At 28.7% G+C, this 20,110-nt stretch overlaps 3 protein-coding genes across 3 annotated transcripts; 2 read left to right on the top strand and 1 right to left on the bottom strand.

Moving 5' to 3' along the window:
- The first annotated feature begins 7,063 nt into the window (after positions 1-7,063).
- LOC132929423 (uncharacterized) lies at positions 7,064-10,212 on the top strand. The gene is made up of 3 exons (XM_060994758.1): positions 7,064-7,359; positions 7,427-7,533; positions 8,174-10,212. The coding sequence occupies exons 2-3, from the start codon at positions 7,436-7,438 to the stop codon at positions 8,619-8,621; spliced, it is 546 nt and encodes a 181-aa protein (XP_060850741.1). The 5' UTR covers positions 7,064-7,359; positions 7,427-7,435; the 3' UTR covers positions 8,622-10,212.
- LOC132929422 (2-(3-amino-3-carboxypropyl)histidine synthase subunit 1) lies at positions 10,037-12,392 on the bottom strand. Its single transcript, XM_060994757.1, has 4 exons — positions 11,615-12,392; positions 11,371-11,532; positions 10,635-10,800; positions 10,037-10,556 (listed from the first exon to the last, which is right to left on the bottom strand). Exons 1-4 carry the CDS (start codon positions 12,178-12,180, stop codon positions 10,197-10,199), a joined length of 1,254 nt encoding a protein of 417 aa, XP_060850740.1. The 5' UTR covers positions 12,181-12,392; the 3' UTR covers positions 10,037-10,196.
- A 1,096-nt stretch (positions 12,393-13,488) lies between these two features.
- On the top strand, positions 13,489-14,381 carry LOC132928695 (uncharacterized). The gene is made up of 4 exons (XM_060993542.1): positions 13,489-13,573; positions 13,650-13,736; positions 13,809-13,869; positions 13,942-14,381. Exons 1-4 carry the CDS (start codon positions 13,489-13,491, stop codon positions 14,054-14,056), a joined length of 348 nt encoding a protein of 115 aa, XP_060849525.1. The 3' UTR covers positions 14,057-14,381.
- Positions 14,382-20,110: the final 5,729 nt, after the last annotated feature.

Below are 20,110 nucleotides of genomic sequence, written 5' to 3' on the forward strand. Positions count from 1 at the left end.
CGGGTGCAGTTGCATCCATGACAATTTTCCTAGGGGCCAAAAGTATCATTTTGCACCTACTGACAACAGTCAAAAATATTAAACTAATTTTAAATATAGAATACAGTTTTACATTAAGATTTTTTTTTATTACTTTTGTAATAGCAGCAGTTAAATATTGGGTGGTGTGGGGAAATACCTCCCACAGGTTTGTGAATCACCATAAACGTTTGATTTGCACCCACATGAGTTTCTACCAAGTGCCACTTATGACTAAAATGTTTACAAAAAATAATTAGGAGTAAGATAAGATAGATAATACTGATTATAGTTTATGATCAATATATCTGTGAAACAAGGTGAGAAGCATACATCGTAATCATTACTATTTGACGGATTTAGATTCAGAGGGTCTCAAAAAATACCTATCTCTTATTTTTTTGGGGTGGAAATCGGAATAAAACCTTTGGCGGAAAACGGCCATGGTGATAACGGACGAGGGACATTTTGGCGGAAAACGAAAACCTCCTAAAAAAAACATGCATGCATACTCGAATAGTTTAAATAGTTTAATGTACCCATTTAACTTAAAACTTAAATACAATTTGTTCTAAATAAGCGCTTAATTATTCTTAGATTTAAATGGCACCTTTAATAGTATTTAATAAAAAAAAATGTAATTTTATTATTTTACATATACATACCCTTCGTTATATTATCGATTTCTTGTTGTATTCAGATAAATCTCTCGTATTTAACTATGTACATAAGATCAGATACGTACGTGTTATATCATATTTCGCCGACAAAAGAATAAAAGATTATTACTTCGCGCACATGGCTGGTGCTGAAAAAAGGTGATTTGGGTGACTAAAATGGGTACAATAAGTTTTGATTATTAAGTTCAAGCCACATTCTGTTGGAGTCTCGGCGGACAGAATTGCAACTTGCTAAAATGTAAATAATTATTATTGACAAATGGATCTCTACATGTATATTTTTTTGCCTATATTATACGCCGGGTAATATAAAATATGTAAGACGCTATATTATTAATATTTTATCAGTATTTACAATGATCTTAAACGTAGTTTAAAAAATGTATTAAATATTTTATAATCATATATTTTATTATTATACTTCATTATAAATTGGATGTTATCAAGATTAAAAACCCACTGTTAGATTCATTAGGACAAAAAGATTCTTGTTCGTATTATAAGAACTAAGAAATCTAGAATAAATAAAATACAAATACAAATTTCGCTTCTAATATCGTACTATTTTTAGAATCGCATAATGATTATGCTATTGCGAAGCTGCCTAATAGTTTATACAAACGTAAAAATATCATGTTTAATTTATAGCCAACAGCTAGTGTATTCTTCGAAATTCAACACCTGTAATATTTGTCATAATCATACCATTCATACCAGCAGCAAACATTTTACCAGTTTTATAGATTTGTGAACATTTCACTCGCTTTCCCGAGCCTTCTGTTTGAGACTGTCGTAGTCATAGGCGTAACTAGTTAATTCCAAAAAATGTTTTATAGCAAATTGTTTTAATTTGATTATTATTTATTGTTTCTATCGGTGTTTACAACTGATTTGTATGATTATTCGTTTATATGAAACATTGAAACATTATATTTTTTTATATTGTAGGCAAAAATAAAGTGAATACAGATATGTTTATATGCACATACATTTACCCAAAAATTCTGGGACGGCTGAAGCCCACTCAAGTCCCCCCAAAGATAAGATACATATGTTACAAAATTAATATAAATAATACCATGAATAAAGTAAAAAATTTTATTTTTTATTTTTAATTATTCAGGTATTTTGTTGTTTAAAAATTGTGTATATTTTTTGTTTATATTTTTCTCTATCCGTGTGTATACGTATATATGTATATTGTACTTTGAAATTGTTTGATTATTCTTAATTATAATACTTAATTAATGTTTTTTTAATTGTTTTTATTATGTAATATACATATTATATACTTATCCTCGTTTTATTTGTCTTATAAATTTTCAATAAATCGGTATTTAAGGCCATTAGTGTAAATTATATTTACAGTGTAGATTTAACTTTACTCGTTTTTATATTATCAATTTATCATTTATTTTATACTTCAATATGTATTTTATTTTGTATACAGGCGTATATTAATATTATATTAATAAATAAATAACTATTTACTACTAAAGACAAAATTCTCACAAAAAGCTACAGACTGACTTTAGTCAGATTATATTAATCGTGTAATAAATATTTAGATGCCTGCTATTAGGTAAATATTATAAGAAATGTTGAAACATACCATTATTAAATTTTTAGATTAATGTTGAAAGTCAGCTATAATTTTTAATATTTTAAAATATTTTTGCAAAATAATTATGTTTTTTTTATGTACATTCATCTAATTACGTTTATTTCAGACAAAACCAGGCTGGTCAATTATATTTAATATGTACTGTTTCGTTGTCAAGACGAATACATAGTTTTATTTAACATTTAACATAGTTAAATCATTCATTGTGCTACGAAATAATATTTAGTTCTTGAAATATTCTCATATTCTAATTTTTGGTGTTGTATAAAGTTACAGAAGGCTTTAAAAGATGATTAAGAACGTGAATAAAGTAATGTACTGCCTTTTTGAGTTTCCGTTATCGTCGGACAAGGACAATCATCCAACGGCACCCGGTTTTGTTTGGCTCGGATTGGCATTGAATTTATTCAAATTGTTCGTTTGTGAGCTGTTTTTAATATGGACAGAGATTTTTATGATCTTCATCTGGTGTGCACGCATTTTCATCGATGCCTATTACCTTCCTGCTACAAAGACCGATGATGGTGTAATGGTGAAGATCATGCCGTTCACGTTGTTGTTGTTGTTCATCGTAACCCTGTTGGCTATGGGCATCTTCTGCTTCATTACGTCTACTTTACTGAAATACGTAATAGAAATCGCGGTCTGGATAAAAATTATCTGGACCAGTATACGCCTGACCTTTGGATACTGCCAGGTCTTGATTTCGTTTGCTACTACGGTCATGGTTGTTAAACATTTTATATACCCATTTCGGACCGTCGTTCGCTCAATTCACCGCAGGTCCGGAATCTCCACGCTTTGGTTAGGATACCCGGACAAACATTTAACGACCAGCACCCTCATTCGCTGCTGTATATTTGTCTACGGACTTGTGTTGGCCACCGGTACATTCTCATTAATCTACATATCGGGATTAGTGATCCTGATGAAACGTACAACAAAATGAATGCCAAGTAGTCAAGTACCTACTTTATTCTTCGTAGAAGTTCCGCTCTAGTCAATGTGTAATTTAGGACCTTAGGTTCATTGTTTTTTCCTGTTAAAATTGTTAATTAAAACTGAATAAATTATTTATGCATGTATTATACACATTTGTTGTTGTTAAGTTAATATATGTATATTATAATATTATATAATTTCACATAATTTTATAACATCCTTGAAAATCACTGACAATATTTATACAATAAAATTAATTTAGTGACGTGTTATTTATGATTTTAATTAATTTGTAAGTATAAATCAACTGTTCGTTGGTTATCGAACAAAATATCGAATTTTAAATTATTAAAATAGTCAGGCACGTATACAAAAAAAAAACTCGCCAAAAACTCCCCCAGTATACACCCCTGGGAATAGTCACTAAGATGAAGTGAGTCATCATGAACTAAAATGCAAGTTCACTAGTTCACGCTTATAATGATACCTATACCCAGTGGCGGTTCGTAGATAGGGGCAACGGGGCGGTCGCCCCCCTTCTAAAATTATTATTTATTACTAATTTATAAGTTTAATATAAAATTTCAAATTTATATTGTAGTATAATATTATTGTCAAAAATAAAAATTAATTTTCCTATATTTACACTAATAAATATTATGAAAACATTATCAGATAATGGGAGTTTACAATTTCTGAGAAACGATTACCAATAATAATTTGCCGAAATCCGCGAGCAGCGAATGCGATCTTGGGCGATGTTAAAAGTCGCCCGTCATAACTATGATCGGAATATAAAAACTAAGAAGGGGGAACACAATAATAATACTGCCGCCGGGGCGATGATTTTAATCGCCCGATGCCCCGATATGCACGGATTCCGAACTTGCGTGTGTTTATTATTTACTTTTTGCCGTCGTAACTCGTCGTAATCAATTATTATTTTATTATTTCATTATCATTATATATGTATTAAATGAATTTAATTAAATAACTATTATTAATATTATTTGTGTTCAATACTTTCCATAAATAAGAAATTTTATATCGTCCTACCACTTTCAAAGCACACGAGCCGCCACTGCCTATACCAACATGGCAGCACCACCGAAAAATTTGATATATTCAATGTATTTCCGCCAATAAATAGAATGGTTCATCGCTGTTATAAAAAGCAATTATTGATATAAGTAACCGGGTACTACAATACTATTTATTTGGGGTATGACAGTAGTGTTGTTTTTTGACTGAAAAAAATGGGCTACAAGCCTCTCAGAAATTTCAAAAAATTTTTAAAATAATGCTTAAATGCTTTTAGTTTTATGTGAAACGTATAGATAAAGTAAATACAAATACAACTATATTTATAAAAATTATAATTTATATGATGGTTACTGGCTTACTGCTGCAATACTTAAATAGTTAAATGCTAAAATATTAAATATTCAATAAAAATAATTATAATATACTTAAAATACTGACCATAATACTTCATGCTGTAACAGGGGCGTATTTAGAAATGTTTTATGGGAAGGGCTGAGGTATTTTTAATTATATTGAACTTCTAAAATTTATATATGATAGGACATATTATGCAGATTTAATAAATATTTCTGAAGCCCTCTCAGCCCTCCCATAAATACACCTCTGTGCTGAAAGTATTTGAATACTTACAGTTTACTCAAATATTTAACAGTTACAGTATATTTTTAGCGGTGAGATAATTGTCACACTTCACACGACCATACTGACCACTGTTCTAACAAATCTGTACCACTGTAATAAAACTTTATTAATACAAGTCACCAACAATATATGTAATTCAATAAATTTCTATTTTTTTGAAGAAAAAAAATCGACATTGGACTGTTTTTGTCCGATAAAGACTAGACTTGGGTAGTTCATTTTTTCAAGCATAACTATCAATCTATTCCACACAGGTACAGCATAACAGAGAAAACGCATCGCATCGAGGTTGAGCTACTTCGAATTTCGACAATGATGAACGAACTGACATACAATAATAAAGATTTGCCGTTATCAGTATTATTTATTATATTCGCTATACTTTTACTCCAAAACCCAAGTATAAAGACTTGTAAAGTTGTAGCCATTATGCAAGGTTCACTTTACACATAATAAAAAATACTATATAACAGTGTAACGTTAAACGGGGTGAATAGGCACAATGGTATGAATAGAAACAATATTAGGAAAATTATTACTTCGACGTCTCTCCGACTGATTATTCGTGTTATAAACACGAAACATCGACTAAACCGAACATAGATTAGATTGTACAGGATTCGATGAACTTCAAAGTTCAAACCATAGAGTATAATACTCGATCGCTATGCTCTAAACGTTCCGTTTATTTCTACCGCCAAAAGGATAGAACAACCTGAACAACTGATAGTAATCCTAATTAATAATAAAATTAATACAATATATACCTATACCTAACTAAAATTAACTAATTTTAGCACTCGGCAACGTGGCAACCGTTAACATTTGAAAAGAACAGCGATTCAAAAGCTATATTATATTGAAAAAATGTCATAATTTCACTCCATCATAGTCGATGGGATTATATTTTTTGAATATAACATAGTTTTCAGACTAACTCTTTTTAAAATTTTAATGATTGTCGAGTTTCAAGATTAACTAACTGGCCGGGTTATACTCGAGGCAAAAAAATACAAAAGATTTATATACTATTAAAATGTAAAACAAATTAACTTTGGAACAATTATTTCGTTGAACAAAAAGTAAAGATCCGTCGATCAGTCGTTATAGTCATCAACAAAACAACCGAAACATCCGAAACTTTTCATTTTGTTTCAACACATGTGTATACATCACCATCAACCTGCTGCTGTCTAGTGGTATTCTACTTTATATGTTATCAGTAAAGAAAGAATGTTGATAACCTAATTAAGTATCAAAAATGATTTAATGACCTAAAAAATGTTTGTAAACAAAATGTAGTAGATATTTAAATTATAAGTTTAATTAACAGTAAAAAAAATAAAAATACATACATGAAATTATTAAAAATAAATTTAAAATTTAAACATAAATAAAAAAAATTTCTGTGTCCATTCAACTAATTTTACTTATTTAATAAGTATAAATAAAAAAAAATATATTAGAATGCTGAATAATACTTGTTACAACAAAAACCCACCAATAATAATAAAATTATTTTTTATGAATAAATTTTCTTTAAAATCTAAAATTCGAGAAAAATATCCCACATTGTACTAAACTACTAAAAATTATAAAAAATTACGTTAAAAATCAAAAAAAATGTATTTGTAGATAAAAAAACGCTTACAAAATAAAATTGGTATACTCTAAACAAAAGGAGCATGAAACGAATTTTTAGCTATTTTTAGCTAATTTTATAGCCTTGTGGGATCAAAGGGAAAAAAATGCAAGTCATCAACATCCTATATCTTGTGTCAATTGATACAGAATAGATTGCTTATCGCTTGTAAAAATAAAAAAAGTTATCAGTTTATCACTCATCTATAATGTTGAAGTGCATTTTGTTTTTATGAATATTCGAGAACATTTTCTAAAAATGTATTGCTAATAATCACGATTAAAAATATATCATGGTAATAATAAATAAAGATATTATTTATGATTTATCTTCTATTATTATCTGTGAGACGCGTCGAGATAAAGAATATTCTAGTGGAGTAGGCCAACCGAAAAAATGTAAACAAACTTAACACGCCACGATCAGCTGATTTGCTATTTGAGTGTTGCTTTAATTTTGTTCTGTGGTATGACTGTGCTGTTTGTTTTGATTACAATTTAATGACGAATAAAAAGATTAGTGACTAGTGCGCACAAAAACAACGTAAAAAAAAAACTGTTGTGATTATTATTTACTGTTTACAAATACGGAAGAATTTTTAATCAAATCTACACTGAATCAAACCCATAGGACCCGATATTCTGTCGTGAGCACTAAGGTTGTTTGAGCAATCCGACGACGCGTTTGTAAGTAAAACGGTACGAATCCAGAGTGTCGTTTGGTCCAAGAAAAACAATTGCGCATTTAGCGGTTTTAACCAGGCATAGGTAAGACGATGACAATTCCGGTAGTCGGTATATTTATTTGACGTGTGCGGATATTTTGTTTCGCCAGAATGAGAAGATGGCTGCTACTCTGCTAGAGAATACAAAAGGGATGACCGATTCCGAAACTCATCTGTTGTCTTTCAGTCTCGATAATTTGGAGATCGACCCCACCAGGTATACATTGTTAATACTAGTACAGTTGATTTTCAGGAAATGTTTTTGATTTTTTTTTTTTTTTTGAGTACATACATTAATTATTGGGACTTTAAGAGGGTCGGATACAGGAAGACGTGATTAAGATTATTACTTATTTGTCTTTTAAAAATTTTTTTTCAATTCACAAATATTGCTATATTTTTATCAGATTACTGTGTTTATTTTGGTTCCTTGAAATTAATGTGTTTGATCTCGGTGTTATTATTATTTTATGACCCCTCCCCCCAACCCCACCACCACAACCGTCTTGCAAGACAGCTTCTTTGTGAAAGTAGAAAATAGATTAGGTACACAAATAGAAATATCTATTTTCAGTTATTGTTAAAGGTTAGAATTTTAGTCAATATCGAAGTACTAATTTATTTATGTGTATATACAATCTATTTATTTAACTATGGTAAAATAAAAAATTAAAACTTTACAAAATACAAAGCTTATAAAATTAAAAATATTTTATCAATCAGGTTAATGTTATTGCTTTTATGAATTTAACATTTATCAAATCTTATTTTAATTTTATATTGGCCTGCTTAAATGAAGCTCCTAAAAAAATCAAATTATGTTTTTTAAACTAAGAAATGATTATTACATTTTTTAGACCTCATAAGTATCCCGGGAACGTTGTGGAAAAGGACAATGACAATAAAGAACCATATCCAACTGGTTGTGTAATATGCCGTTGTATGAATACAAAATCACTAACCTGTGCGTATCCTCAAAAACAAAATTCTGAATTGTCATCAAAAGATTGCATTCTAAGGCCTCCTAAGCTAAACAGAGTGGAGAGGTGTAAGCAACAATATGCAGCAGCATCTCCTGTACCTGTCAATCGAAGGTTTAATCGTAAACAATTAAACCGAAAATGGTCAACCGATGACGAATTTCTATCGGAATTATCATTGAACAATAATAATAATAGTAATGAGTGTACCAATGTCATACCATGTACAGACGATGTAACAATTGACGAGTTAGCCAGTTATTTTGAAGATCTAGTACACATTCCTAAAAAAATGTCTGACATGGCTGAACTGATGTACAATTAAACATATACATATAGATCATTTATTGTTATTCTGTTTGTTTCTCTTTTAGGTAAACTTTTACCAACTTAAATAATAATAATAATTTGTTGAATCATATTCAATTGTTATATTATGTATAGCAAATGAGAATACTGATTTAAATGTTAAATATGAATTGTTGTCAACAATCGTTTTAAAAGACCAAGTCATGTAACAGTATAATTATATAGTCACTTTTTGTATAATCATATGATGTGTACAAGGAAGTAAATTACTAATACTTCATTACTATTCGTTATGTAATATACTGATAGTCAAGTGTGTATTCTCAATAACTTTTTACTAAAATAGGTTGGTTGTAAGAATAAAAATTAAATATATATCTACTTATCACTTTAATTAATTTAGAATTTAATTTCTCAAATGCATATAGTTAATTATCTAAAATTATACAAATTCTATATTATATTCACATGTATTTTTGATTAATTATTTTACAACTATATTGTAAAACGAGTTGCACATTTAACATTTTTAATTAATTAAGTTTAATAAATGAAGCCAGCGTTTACAGAATTACAAAATATTTAAAGAAAATTATTTATCATTAGTCATGAATAAAATGAAATTGTATTAGTTTTTTAAATTTGATTAAATAAAGACGAAATTTGTACTATTTTGAATAAAGTTATGTAAAATGTATTTTGCAGAAATCATTAAATAATATTAGCTATTACCTAAATTATGAACAGTTATTGGATTTTAAATTTGTGCAAAATACCATGACACAGGTAGAGATTATATGAATATTAAAATGTAATAATTGATCAAAATTTGCATGTAATAATTTTTATTACTATTAACAAAATAATGTTATCTTTATAATTTAAATTTATTATTTTTTTTTTTTTTGTAGAACATATTTATTCATTTTTAATCATACAAAATAATAAGCTTTCAAATTTCTAGAGTTTATAAATATATCTTGTTTGATTGTATAATTATATACATGTGTAATTTTAATTAAACATTGTTTTATTTTAATTCAAACAACCAAACCAAATTAATTTTAGTAATATTACCTATATGTTTTGTTTTGAAATTTATATACGTACTTATAATTATATGTTTTATTTATCTATTAAAGTATTTTATTAATAATTTTTTTTCTGGAAAGGGTAATTATTTGTCAAATTAATGAGTGTTAGCATTCTCTTGTTATGTCAAATATATGTGATTTTACAGATGACTATTATTATCAATTAAAATTAAATTTTTAAAAATATAAATTTAAAATAAAGAAGACTTATTGTTTTAATTCCATAGTTTTTTAAAGTAAATAAAAATTAATTTAACTGCCCAATAATACAAGTCATCTTTAGTAGTTATTAAAAATATTTTGTAAAATGTGTGTGATAAATAATGAAGTCGCAGCATCATAACACCAAGCATTCCATATATTTGATATCGTTTTTCAGGACATGCTCAATAAATTATCATACAAACTGTAATCAGAAATGTATTAAATCATAATTCTACCAAAACATGACCATTTATATCATTGGCAGTGTATCTTATAAAAATAAAACCAATCGATCATTGATTATTAGAACAGCCTATTTTTTGTGCATCACTCTTTGGACCATTTGCACATCCTTTTCCACAACAACCATTGACTGGTCGATAATTTGGTGTCCAAGCACCTAAACTATTATTACTGTAATAATCCATTGGATAACTTTCTTTAGAATTGAATTCAATTTGATTCATTACTACAGCACCCTCATAAGGTGACAAAAATGGTTTTTCGAATGCAGTGCCCCAATCGATAGACAACCGCGGGCATGCAATTTGTATCCAAGCATCAACTGTGTCTCCAAATAATGATAATTTTTGTGGAAATATTTCTGATAAGAGAATAGTCACAGAGTTTTTCAAATTTGATCTCATTTGTTCCTAGAAATGACACAATATAATCAAACTGAATATTATTACACACAATAACAAACAAGCACATTTAAGTATTAAACATACATGAAAATAATCCAAAACTTTGGTACTTCCTTGTCTGCCCAGAGTACCTAAAATCAAACCAAATGTTTTTGCATCTTTAGCTCGTTCAATTGATTTCAGCCTTGTATCTTTCATGACATCATGATCATAGTATTCTCTGGTTAATTTTCTTTCGTAAGGGTCATACCTAAAATAAATGCATGTTACAAATACTATTATATTGCATAAAATATGTCTTATTAATTAATTGTAGAATATAAAAATATGAAATGTACAATTTAAATCGTTAATATTTATTTATATATATTTTTTAATTTATCTTTATTTTGGTTTCACTGCTTGATTGTTAGTGTTGCATGATTTATATTTGTTACCATTTCAATATTAGTCTTATAGTATTTAAAGTATTCATTTAAAATGATAATTATCATTTATCAGAAACTAACATTTATATCTTATTTCAAAAATAATTTACACAGCATTGCAGCTAAACTAAATAATACAAATTTTAAATTTGTTATATCAATTACTTATTAACCTCTTAAGCCATTAGTTATTATTTATTTTAATTTATTAAAAATTATATTATTTATTTAATAATTTTATTTAAATTAATAATAATTGGTGGACCGTAAATTGTATTATAACTAATATAATTTGAAACTATAATATCCTAACAAGTAATTGTTGATTGAATGTATGTTAAATACATGTCATTATGAAAGAAAATTAAACAAATCCATCCGTACTTGTTTACCTGTATGCTGCAAGTTCAGGATTAGCTATCATTATGGATTCTAAATGGAAACGACCATCACCTAGATAAATCAAACAATCAGCATCTGAAACCTTGGGTGAGGTACATCCCAAAATTTCTCCCGGTGACAATGGCTTTTCTTGAGGAACTTTTACACAATAACTAAAAAGAAAAATTGTTTAAATAGAAAAATCTTCAATCAAGGAGTCATTTAGAACAACAATCATAATGTTCAGTAACTAACCCGTCTGTTTTCAATTTATTTATCAACCCTTGCAAAGTGGTGACAAACTGAACCGTGCTCACAAACAATAGTCTCTGTTGTTTAGTGAAGTTCAATTTCACAGTTTCGATAAGGTGGATAGCGTCAATCTTGATGTCGACAAAAACATATAACACTTTTACCCCTTCAGTTTGATCAACGGGAACAAGACAACTGTGGCCATAATGCACTAACAAGTCGACACCAAGCGCTTTGGCCGTGAAATCATCAACACAACATGCACCGTAGGTGACATCACCCATAATTACTGTGTCTGCACAGGTGAACCTTTCGATAATATCGCACAACTGTACAGCAAACATGGTCAGGCCTTCCGGCATTTGCAACGCAACGCGTTTGGCTTGCATTTGACGCAGTCGCCATATGGTCTTCGGCAATTCAAAGTTGTAGTTGGGCGGTAACGATTGTATAGCGGCGATTAGCTCCGGGTCGTTGGTAATCTCATCAGGTATTTTGTTCAGCACTTTGGCCGACGGTCTGAACACCTTCCGCTCGGTTTTAGCCTTTACGACTACGGCATCAGACATGATCAATGTTTCAATTAATGCCAATACGTCATAAAAGTAAACCAACTATATTATTCATATTCATTCGATTATTTACAAATGTCTAATAATAATAACGAATTGCTTCAAATCTTCACCATCAAATATGATTCAATAAATAAATTCTTCGAAAAATTGAAATTTTGAATAATAGGCTTAAGTACTCAACCTACAAAATAATAAATACATTATTATCATATTATCATAATAATATAATCATAGTAATATTAAGATTTTCGAATTGTTCATATCTTATCAAACATTACAGAAATTACAGAATAACAACTCAACTCAAGCATGAAATAACTCTTATAAGGACATAAGGTTAAGAGTGCAATAGTTGCAATACCACAGGGCACAGAATAAAAGAAATTATATTATAAATTTCATTTATTTTATGGTAAACTGGTAAGACCATAACAAACTAAATTGGGTACTTTTGTGGAGTCTGTTCTCTCAGATATTGCATTTACTGCTGATCATTGATTAATGATCATAGACAATAATATAATATAGATGGACCGCGCGTTTAGTCCTTATCATGTCAGCAATAATAAACTTATGTATTAAGGTAAATAATCATGGAAAAATGTTTATCCCTACATCTTTCTTCCATGATACGGATAGTTACTATGAGTAGCCGCGTTTTTTACTTGCATTTTTTCATAATTTAGGTTTCATAGTGTTATAATAGTATAATATGATATTCTGTGGTATATTATAGCACAGAATAAATAAAATATATTCTATACTAATTCAAGTTAATATTATTAAATTAATTATATTAAGTTTATTAGTTTTGGTTATTGATATTTTGTATAACAGACTATAGAGACCAGAGTTACCTATAAATGTATAATGGTGAATATATGTTTTGTAAAAAGCTGTAGAAACATTGGCAAGGATGGTATTCATATGCATAAGTAAGTTAAAGAATGATTAAATTTTAAAATTTTTATTAATTTTAACTATTTTACATGTTTTTAAGATTTCCGAGTAATGAACAAAGGGCCATGATAATATGATATGGACTAACATAATTAAAATAATACAACCATCGTACATGTCTTTAAAATCATCAATGATTTGTAGTGCTCATTTTAAAACTTCTGATTACAACTTGAACTGTAAAAAAATAAAATAAAATGATAATGCTGTGCCAAGTATTTTTTTAACAAGTAATATTAAATAATGCCAAATTAGCTACCTAGTTAAGTACACCTCCCTTTCATATAATATTGTACTATTAAATTATAATTTAAAACTATTATTTGTTATTTAGCTAGTAGAATGTCATTGATAAAAATATTTGAAGATTTACCCAAGAATATTGATATTTCTAAATATTTACAAAATGATGGACATAAAATCATTGGTTGGTTTACCTACCTAAATTTAAAAAATGTAAAATAATACCAATATTAAAAATGTATATTTAAATTAATTTTCAGCCACTACAAAAGTGAAAGATAGTATTTCAAATACATCTGAATATTCTGAAGCAAGTACTAATTTACAATATAATCTGTCAACCAGCGGTAAGTAGTTTATAAGAAATATTGTATAATATTAGACTATGATAATATATAAATATTTTTATCTGTTTCTAGACACTTCTTCAGTATTAAGAGTGACAGATAATATGCTTACAAGTTCATTAGTTACCAGAATGTAATACTTTTAAAAATATTAATAGGTTTATTTTAATAAGAAACATTTTAGATTTAAGACATTTTTTTCTAGAAAAAGAAAAACTTTTATTGGAGACTTTAATGAAAATGATTTAGATAGTCCTAGAAAAAGAAAAAATATTGAATTACCTCACAGAGAACATTTAATAAGTACAAGCGTAGAATAAAGAGTCTAGAAAATCGAAATCAGTACCTGAGAAATAAAATGAAAAATATTGAGCAGTTGGATTGACAGAAAACTAACAACATTTCTGATGAATATAACTCAATGTTAAAGGTATTATTTCCTAAATACGATTAATAATATTATATTATTATGTTATGTGGTAATTTAGTTGTATATCAGTATATGTATTTTTTAATGTAATGTATCATGTTGTTCTATGTTTAGTGTTTACTGAGTTAATATTGATAGTTAAATAAATTTTATTTTAACCAACATTTTTGAATTTGCACTTAGTATGTGCTTTAAATGTAAATATGATTTAACTTCTAAAAATATTTGTTTATATATAAATTGGTACTTGTTTGTTATCGCCCCGCCACTCGTTTGTTATCGCTCCGCCATATAGTGTGCCGTTATTATACCTACAATTATCGTATTTAGCTCGTGATGGATGATCTATTTTGGGAAATGGAAAAACTATTGTACATTTTATATTAAATCATATTAGTACGCTGCTGGCTTTCGTTATTTTATTAAACTTTGACATCGTTTGAAACCAATACGAAAAATTAATTTTTAATTTTTTTATTTTATATAATAAAATGAATTTCAATGAATTACTTACAGTTGTTTTTAACAATGATACTGCAATTACATTTTTACAAAAAAATAACATAGTTAAAAGTAGTGAAATATGTGAAAATGGCCATATAATGTGTATCAAGGGGTCGCGATGGCGTTGTCAGAAAAGAAGTTGCCGGAAGGAAAAGGATTTAAGAGTTAACAATTGGTTAACTGGTTCTAGACTACCAATACATACAATTTTCCATTTCATATACTACTGGGTTCGAGAAATGTCTTCAGTAACTTTTTGTAAACACGAGACGCCGCGAAGGATGACTTCACTCGTCTACAGAAAAAACCCTGGAGTTCGATGCCGAACATTCACATAACGTTTAGTGAAACCAAAGCAACCGAAGTTGAGAGCATTCCTATGAAAGTTTTAGCCGAGATTGAAAATGAAACGAAACCGGCTTATGATGAGCACATTTATTCAGAGATCCAATAACCAACACCAGTCATGGAACCACCACTGAACGTAGACGCCGTTCGTGGTGGAAACGTACTAAAAAATTCGTACGTCGAATGTTTTGTTGTGGTGCGTAATATCCTCTGGTCATGTAACAAATAATAAAATTGAATAGTCTTATTATATTGATTCAGAAAGCGAATACTTTACTTAAACAGTTCTTTTTAGGACTAACAACTGTGATCATATGAAAAATAATAAAATCGATGTATTCTTTTATTACAGCGAGCCATTTAGTATTTTTATAATAAAATGTATGTATTCTTTTAATGTAATATATTATTTTTCATTGAATGAATTAAATATATTCTTACGAAATTTCCAATGTGTTTGTTCTTTAAGCCTAGTATTTTATTCCAAATCCAATTACATATTATTACACTAGTCATTAATTTAAGTATTGTAATATTTTTTCATTAGAGTAAATTTTAAATCTTAATACATAAACATAAATCTTGGTAAAATTAATAAACAATATTGTCGTATTCGTATTGTACAAAAACTACAAAATGGTAATAATGGTGATAATAATAATAATAATAATTGAACGCGATGTTTATCGTTTGATCGTGGTTGCTGTAATTAATAACTGTTAATTGATACAACGCCATCTATAGGCAACCCGGTGAAATATTATTTTAGTCACCGAATACTCCTATGCCGTGGGCTATCTGTCTATTCTATAATCAATGGTACTACCATAGATTAAATATACTTATTATATCTATTGTATATTTAATCTATGGTACTACTAACTACGCCCGACGTTGCTTAACTTCAGTGATCGGACGAGAACTGGTGTATTCAACGTGGTATGGTCGTTGGCGATGTGTTAGTAAAAAATAATAGTAATTATTAATTAAATAATAAATACCGTAATCAAATGTTTAAATTTTTTGGTGGTGGTATAAGATGAAAACTGAATTCAGTTAATTTTCAATATTTTTAAAAAAATACTAAAAAGCAAACACGACACTAAACATAAATGTATAAATTAAGTTTTGATTTTACAGTAAAACATACTTACTTACTTATTTACTTATTATATAATAATTTAATATTATCGGTATTGCCAGTATTGGTAAAATATTTGCCATTTGGTCAAAGTACCTACGACCTACCTACCTATTAGTTAATAGTTATATGTGTCATGTTGCATCATAGGCGGACATTTGGTTAAATTTTTAGGGGGGCTATAACAATCAAATGTAAAGTGACTCGCAGGGGCTTCGCCCCCGCACCCCTTCCTATAAATAAATATATAATATTACTAATATAAATATAAATGTTTGTTATAATAATAAAAAAAAATAACATATATTTAAAAATAATTAATAATTAATTTTATTTTAATAGCAAATATCTGTTTTTATCAGCAAAGATATTTAAAATATCATTGCTATTAATTTTTTTGGACATATCTTTTTCAATATATAGTATAGAAAGATTGCTGAATCTATCTTGAAGCATCGACGTCCTTAGCCAAGTTTTTATTTTTTTCATTGCACTGAAACTTCTTTCGCAAGTTGCTGAACTGATTGGTATCGTTAATGCTATTGTAAATAGTTTTTGCAAATTAGGGAATACTGTTTGGTTTTCTGACAAAATTCTTATAACATCAGTTATGTCAATATTCACATCAGAACCAATATTTTTAACTATAACATTTTTAGCCACTGTCATTTCTGAATTAAGACATTCCTTGGATACATTCATTAGAGACTAAAAATTATATATATCCGAGTTCTGGCCTCCACTATAATTATAATTATATTATTTATTTACTAATGCATTTATACATATTTTTTTAAATTTATAAACATATATTTATTCATTTATTTTTAAATTTTTTATTATTAATAATACATACATATTTTATATTTATTTATTATTTAGTTTATTTTATTTAATTGGCGGGGCGAAACAAACAAGTACCTATAAATTATAATATTAATAATTTTTCGTATTTATTTTTGCATATACCTTATGTGTTCTTAATTTTTATATAGTATGTTGTACATAAATTATATTTATCTTCATAACTATGATATGTTTGTGTTTATTTTATTTATTCTGGGACAACTGTGGTCATACGTTTAGTTAGTAATAACTATAGTTTAAAAATGAATTTATAATTTATAGGAACTTTTTGGGGCAAACTGAATACAAAAAAACCAATTAAATTAGACAAAGAGACTTTCGTGGATGAGTTTATCAGTATGGCAATTGAATATGTACTGAAAATCTTTACAAACAAAAGTATGAAACCAAAAAAAAAATAAATTTTATCACATTCCTGTAATTGAATCAAAAAGAAAAACAGGATTTTTAGGGCTGATAATCTGTTTAACTAGTGTGAGCAATCTATTATATATTATGTCTATGCTGCTGATATACCTACTGATTGTCATACACAGGGCTTGAATTGGTGGTGGACGTGAGAGGACGAAGTCCGCCTTCTTTTTTAATTTTTTTTTTAGGGCATCGCCCATTTGCGCCAAAAAAATTAATTCATTTTGGGTTGGCGCAAATGGGTGGTTGAAAAAAACATACCTTTTTTAGTTTGGTGCAAATGGGCTATACCCAAAATGAATTAATTTTTTTTGGCGCAAATGGGTAACTCCCTTTTTTAAGCATACCCCTTCTATTTATTTGAAACGGAACGCTGGAAATGAAAAACATTTGCTGTAGTGAATTTGTAAATCATTAGTTTTTTCTGATGCAAAATATACTTATAACCTATAACCTATAGCCATAATATTTGTATATTTGTATCGACTATGAAAAAAAAATTGGTCAACAATAATAGGTACCTAATTAATATAATCAATCGTGAGGCTGCGGCAACCACATCTAGACCTTTTTTCTATGAGACCGCTGCGATCCTAGATATTGTGAACGTTATTATTTTTCACTTTTATTACAATAATATATAAAAGAAGATGTCAAATCTATGAGTGTTTTTTCAACAAATTTTACAATAATTCACTTTTAACATCGATTGGCCACAGTTGAGTTAATTGATCATATTTTATAAAAAAAATATTCATAACTAGTATTAGGTGTTTATAAATAATACTAAATGAACGTGGATATATGTATTACTAAAAAAGATCTTGTATAATAGACAATTATTATACGTTACAATTTTACACACTACAAAAAAAAAAAAATTTACGTCTTCGCAATGTGTACAATGTTTCGAACAGATTCGTATGTCATTCAACGACATCGCAGCCACCGAATAATCGGATCAGAATCGAATCGCACGCATTGTCAGATCATTACAGTGGCACACGAGACGGGCAGCTCAAACGAGAGCGATACACCCGTAACGCGGAACTCTTAAGAGTCACTGGAACTGTGCCATCTGCTCACTAGATCTGACGTACGCGCGAATCGTCATTTCTGCGGAACGTAACCAGCCGTAGCACTGCGCGTGTCGTCAATGACAATACGCACAGGGAAACGGGGTTTTACGAATATACGTTCTGTTTGGAAAACATACTTGAACACTTACGAATAACGTATTCCTACGAGTGATTGTTTATGGCATAATAAGGGAATAAAAAAAAAAAAATTAAATATGAAAAATACGTACTAACGCAAATATTTAATACAGATGTAACGATCAGTGTTCGCGCAAACGCAATATACCAAACACTGCTCGAAGGGTGTCAGACTTATATAAGCCGCGGAACAAGGCTGAGGTTGAATCCTGTTTGTGCATGCAAGAACTTGAACTTAGGAAATGTTAGAGTTGCGAATAATAGATATGAATAAATTATAAAATCACTATTTAATAATGCGAGTAAAGGCAGTATAATGTCCAGGCAACATAATATGCTAAAAGTAAAAAAATAAAGATACCAAATGCCTTTCCTAGTCGCGCAAGTCTGCCCGGGGTGGGTCTTGCTACGACGGAGGAAAGACAGTGACTGTGAATGCTGGTCTTTTGCAGGGCCTTTTATACCCGGTTCATTAGCGATTACATAAGACCGGTCTCTTGTTTTCTAACAGATAACAAGAAACCGTAGAAACCCCAATAGTGCAATTGCCGATAAACGCACAATTTAAATAAAAGTTATTATAATAATAATAAAAATAGTAATATTAATAATAATAATAAGATTAGGAATAAGAATAATAAAAAGGAAAAGAAGAATCTAGAACCTTATCCGTGCACCCCCATTTATTTATTCAATAAATTGCGACAATTGCGTTATATATTTATATTATTTTTGTTGTTCTCGGTAGCTAAACTTTTACGTCATACTTATATCTTCAACCACGGGTTGTGCTGTATACCATAAAAGCGTTTATCGACGACGTTTGTGTCGCACAATGCTTTATTCATGTACATGGGTGTATTGGTGTATATATAATATATGTAATAATACATGATAAGTTTTTTGTAGATGTGTATTGATGAGTTATTTATAACATGTTATATATCTTTATAAATCATAATTTAAATTATAACGTCATTGGATAATGTGTAATGAATAAATAAGTGTTTCTTTATTATAAAATATTTTTGTATAATAAATTTAATGATTTTTGGGGATTATGGGTAGCTGAAGGTTATGTGTGGGGGCTTTGCTCTGTAGATCGCACAGTAATATGATATTGAATTTTGAGTGGAACGCTCGTTCATCCAACATCCACCGAGTCCCCCTTCTAGTTTTTTTCCAAATCAAGCACTGGTCATACATGTTAGTTCTACGACAACTATCTTCTACTTATTCTATTTCTATTAGTCTCCTTCTTTATACAAATAATATGGTTTTACTTTTAAAAGGTAAGGTAAGAATTATGAATGTGTGACATGATCACTATAAAATATACACCAGACTCATTGGAGCGGCAAAAAAGTAGGACTTCAATCTTTGAAATTAACACAGAAAAAATAAAATACACGGCAGTTAATAGTGAAGCCGAAGATTAAAGATAAAACTTATTAAA

The sequence above is a fragment of the Rhopalosiphum padi genome, chromosome 4 (assembly GCF_020882245.1).
Source record: "Rhopalosiphum padi isolate XX-2018 chromosome 4, ASM2088224v1, whole genome shotgun sequence".
Taxonomy (NCBI): domain Eukaryota; kingdom Metazoa; phylum Arthropoda; class Insecta; order Hemiptera; family Aphididae; genus Rhopalosiphum; species Rhopalosiphum padi.

What these genes read in the sequence shown, in the direction of transcription:
- LOC132929423 (XM_060994758.1), top strand. Translation starts at nt 7,436, where the DNA reads ATGGCTGCTACTCTGCTAGAGAATACAAAAGGGATGACCGATTCCGAA. An exon ending in TTGGAGATCGACCCCACCAG is followed by an intron (nt 7,534 to 8,173) that starts GTATACATTGTT and finishes TACATTTTTTAG; the next exon opens with ACCTCATAAGTATCCCGGGA.
- LOC132928695 (XM_060993542.1), top strand. Translation starts at nt 13,489, where the DNA reads ATGTCATTGATAAAAATATTTGAAGATTTACCCAAGAATATTGATATT. An exon ending in ATATAATCTGTCAACCAGCG is followed by an intron (nt 13,737 to 13,808) that starts GTAAGTAGTTTA and finishes ATCTGTTTCTAG; the next exon opens with ACACTTCTTCAGTATTAAGA. An exon ending in AGTTCATTAGTTACCAGAAT is followed by an intron (nt 13,870 to 13,941) that starts GTAATACTTTTA and finishes ATTTTTTTCTAG; the next exon opens with AAAAAGAAAAACTTTTATTG.
- LOC132929422 (XM_060994757.1), bottom strand. Translation starts at nt 12,180, where the DNA reads ATGTCTGATGCCGTAGTCGTAAAGGCTAAAACCGAGCGGAAGGTGTTC. An exon ending in CCTGAACTTGCAGCATACAG is followed by an intron (nt 10,801 to 11,370) that starts GTAAACAAGTAC and finishes CATTTATTTTAG; the next exon opens with GTATGACCCTTACGAAAGAA. An exon ending in AAGTTTTGGATTATTTTCAT is followed by an intron (nt 10,557 to 10,634) that starts GTATGTTTAATA and finishes TGTCATTTCTAG; the next exon opens with GAACAAATGAGATCAAATTT.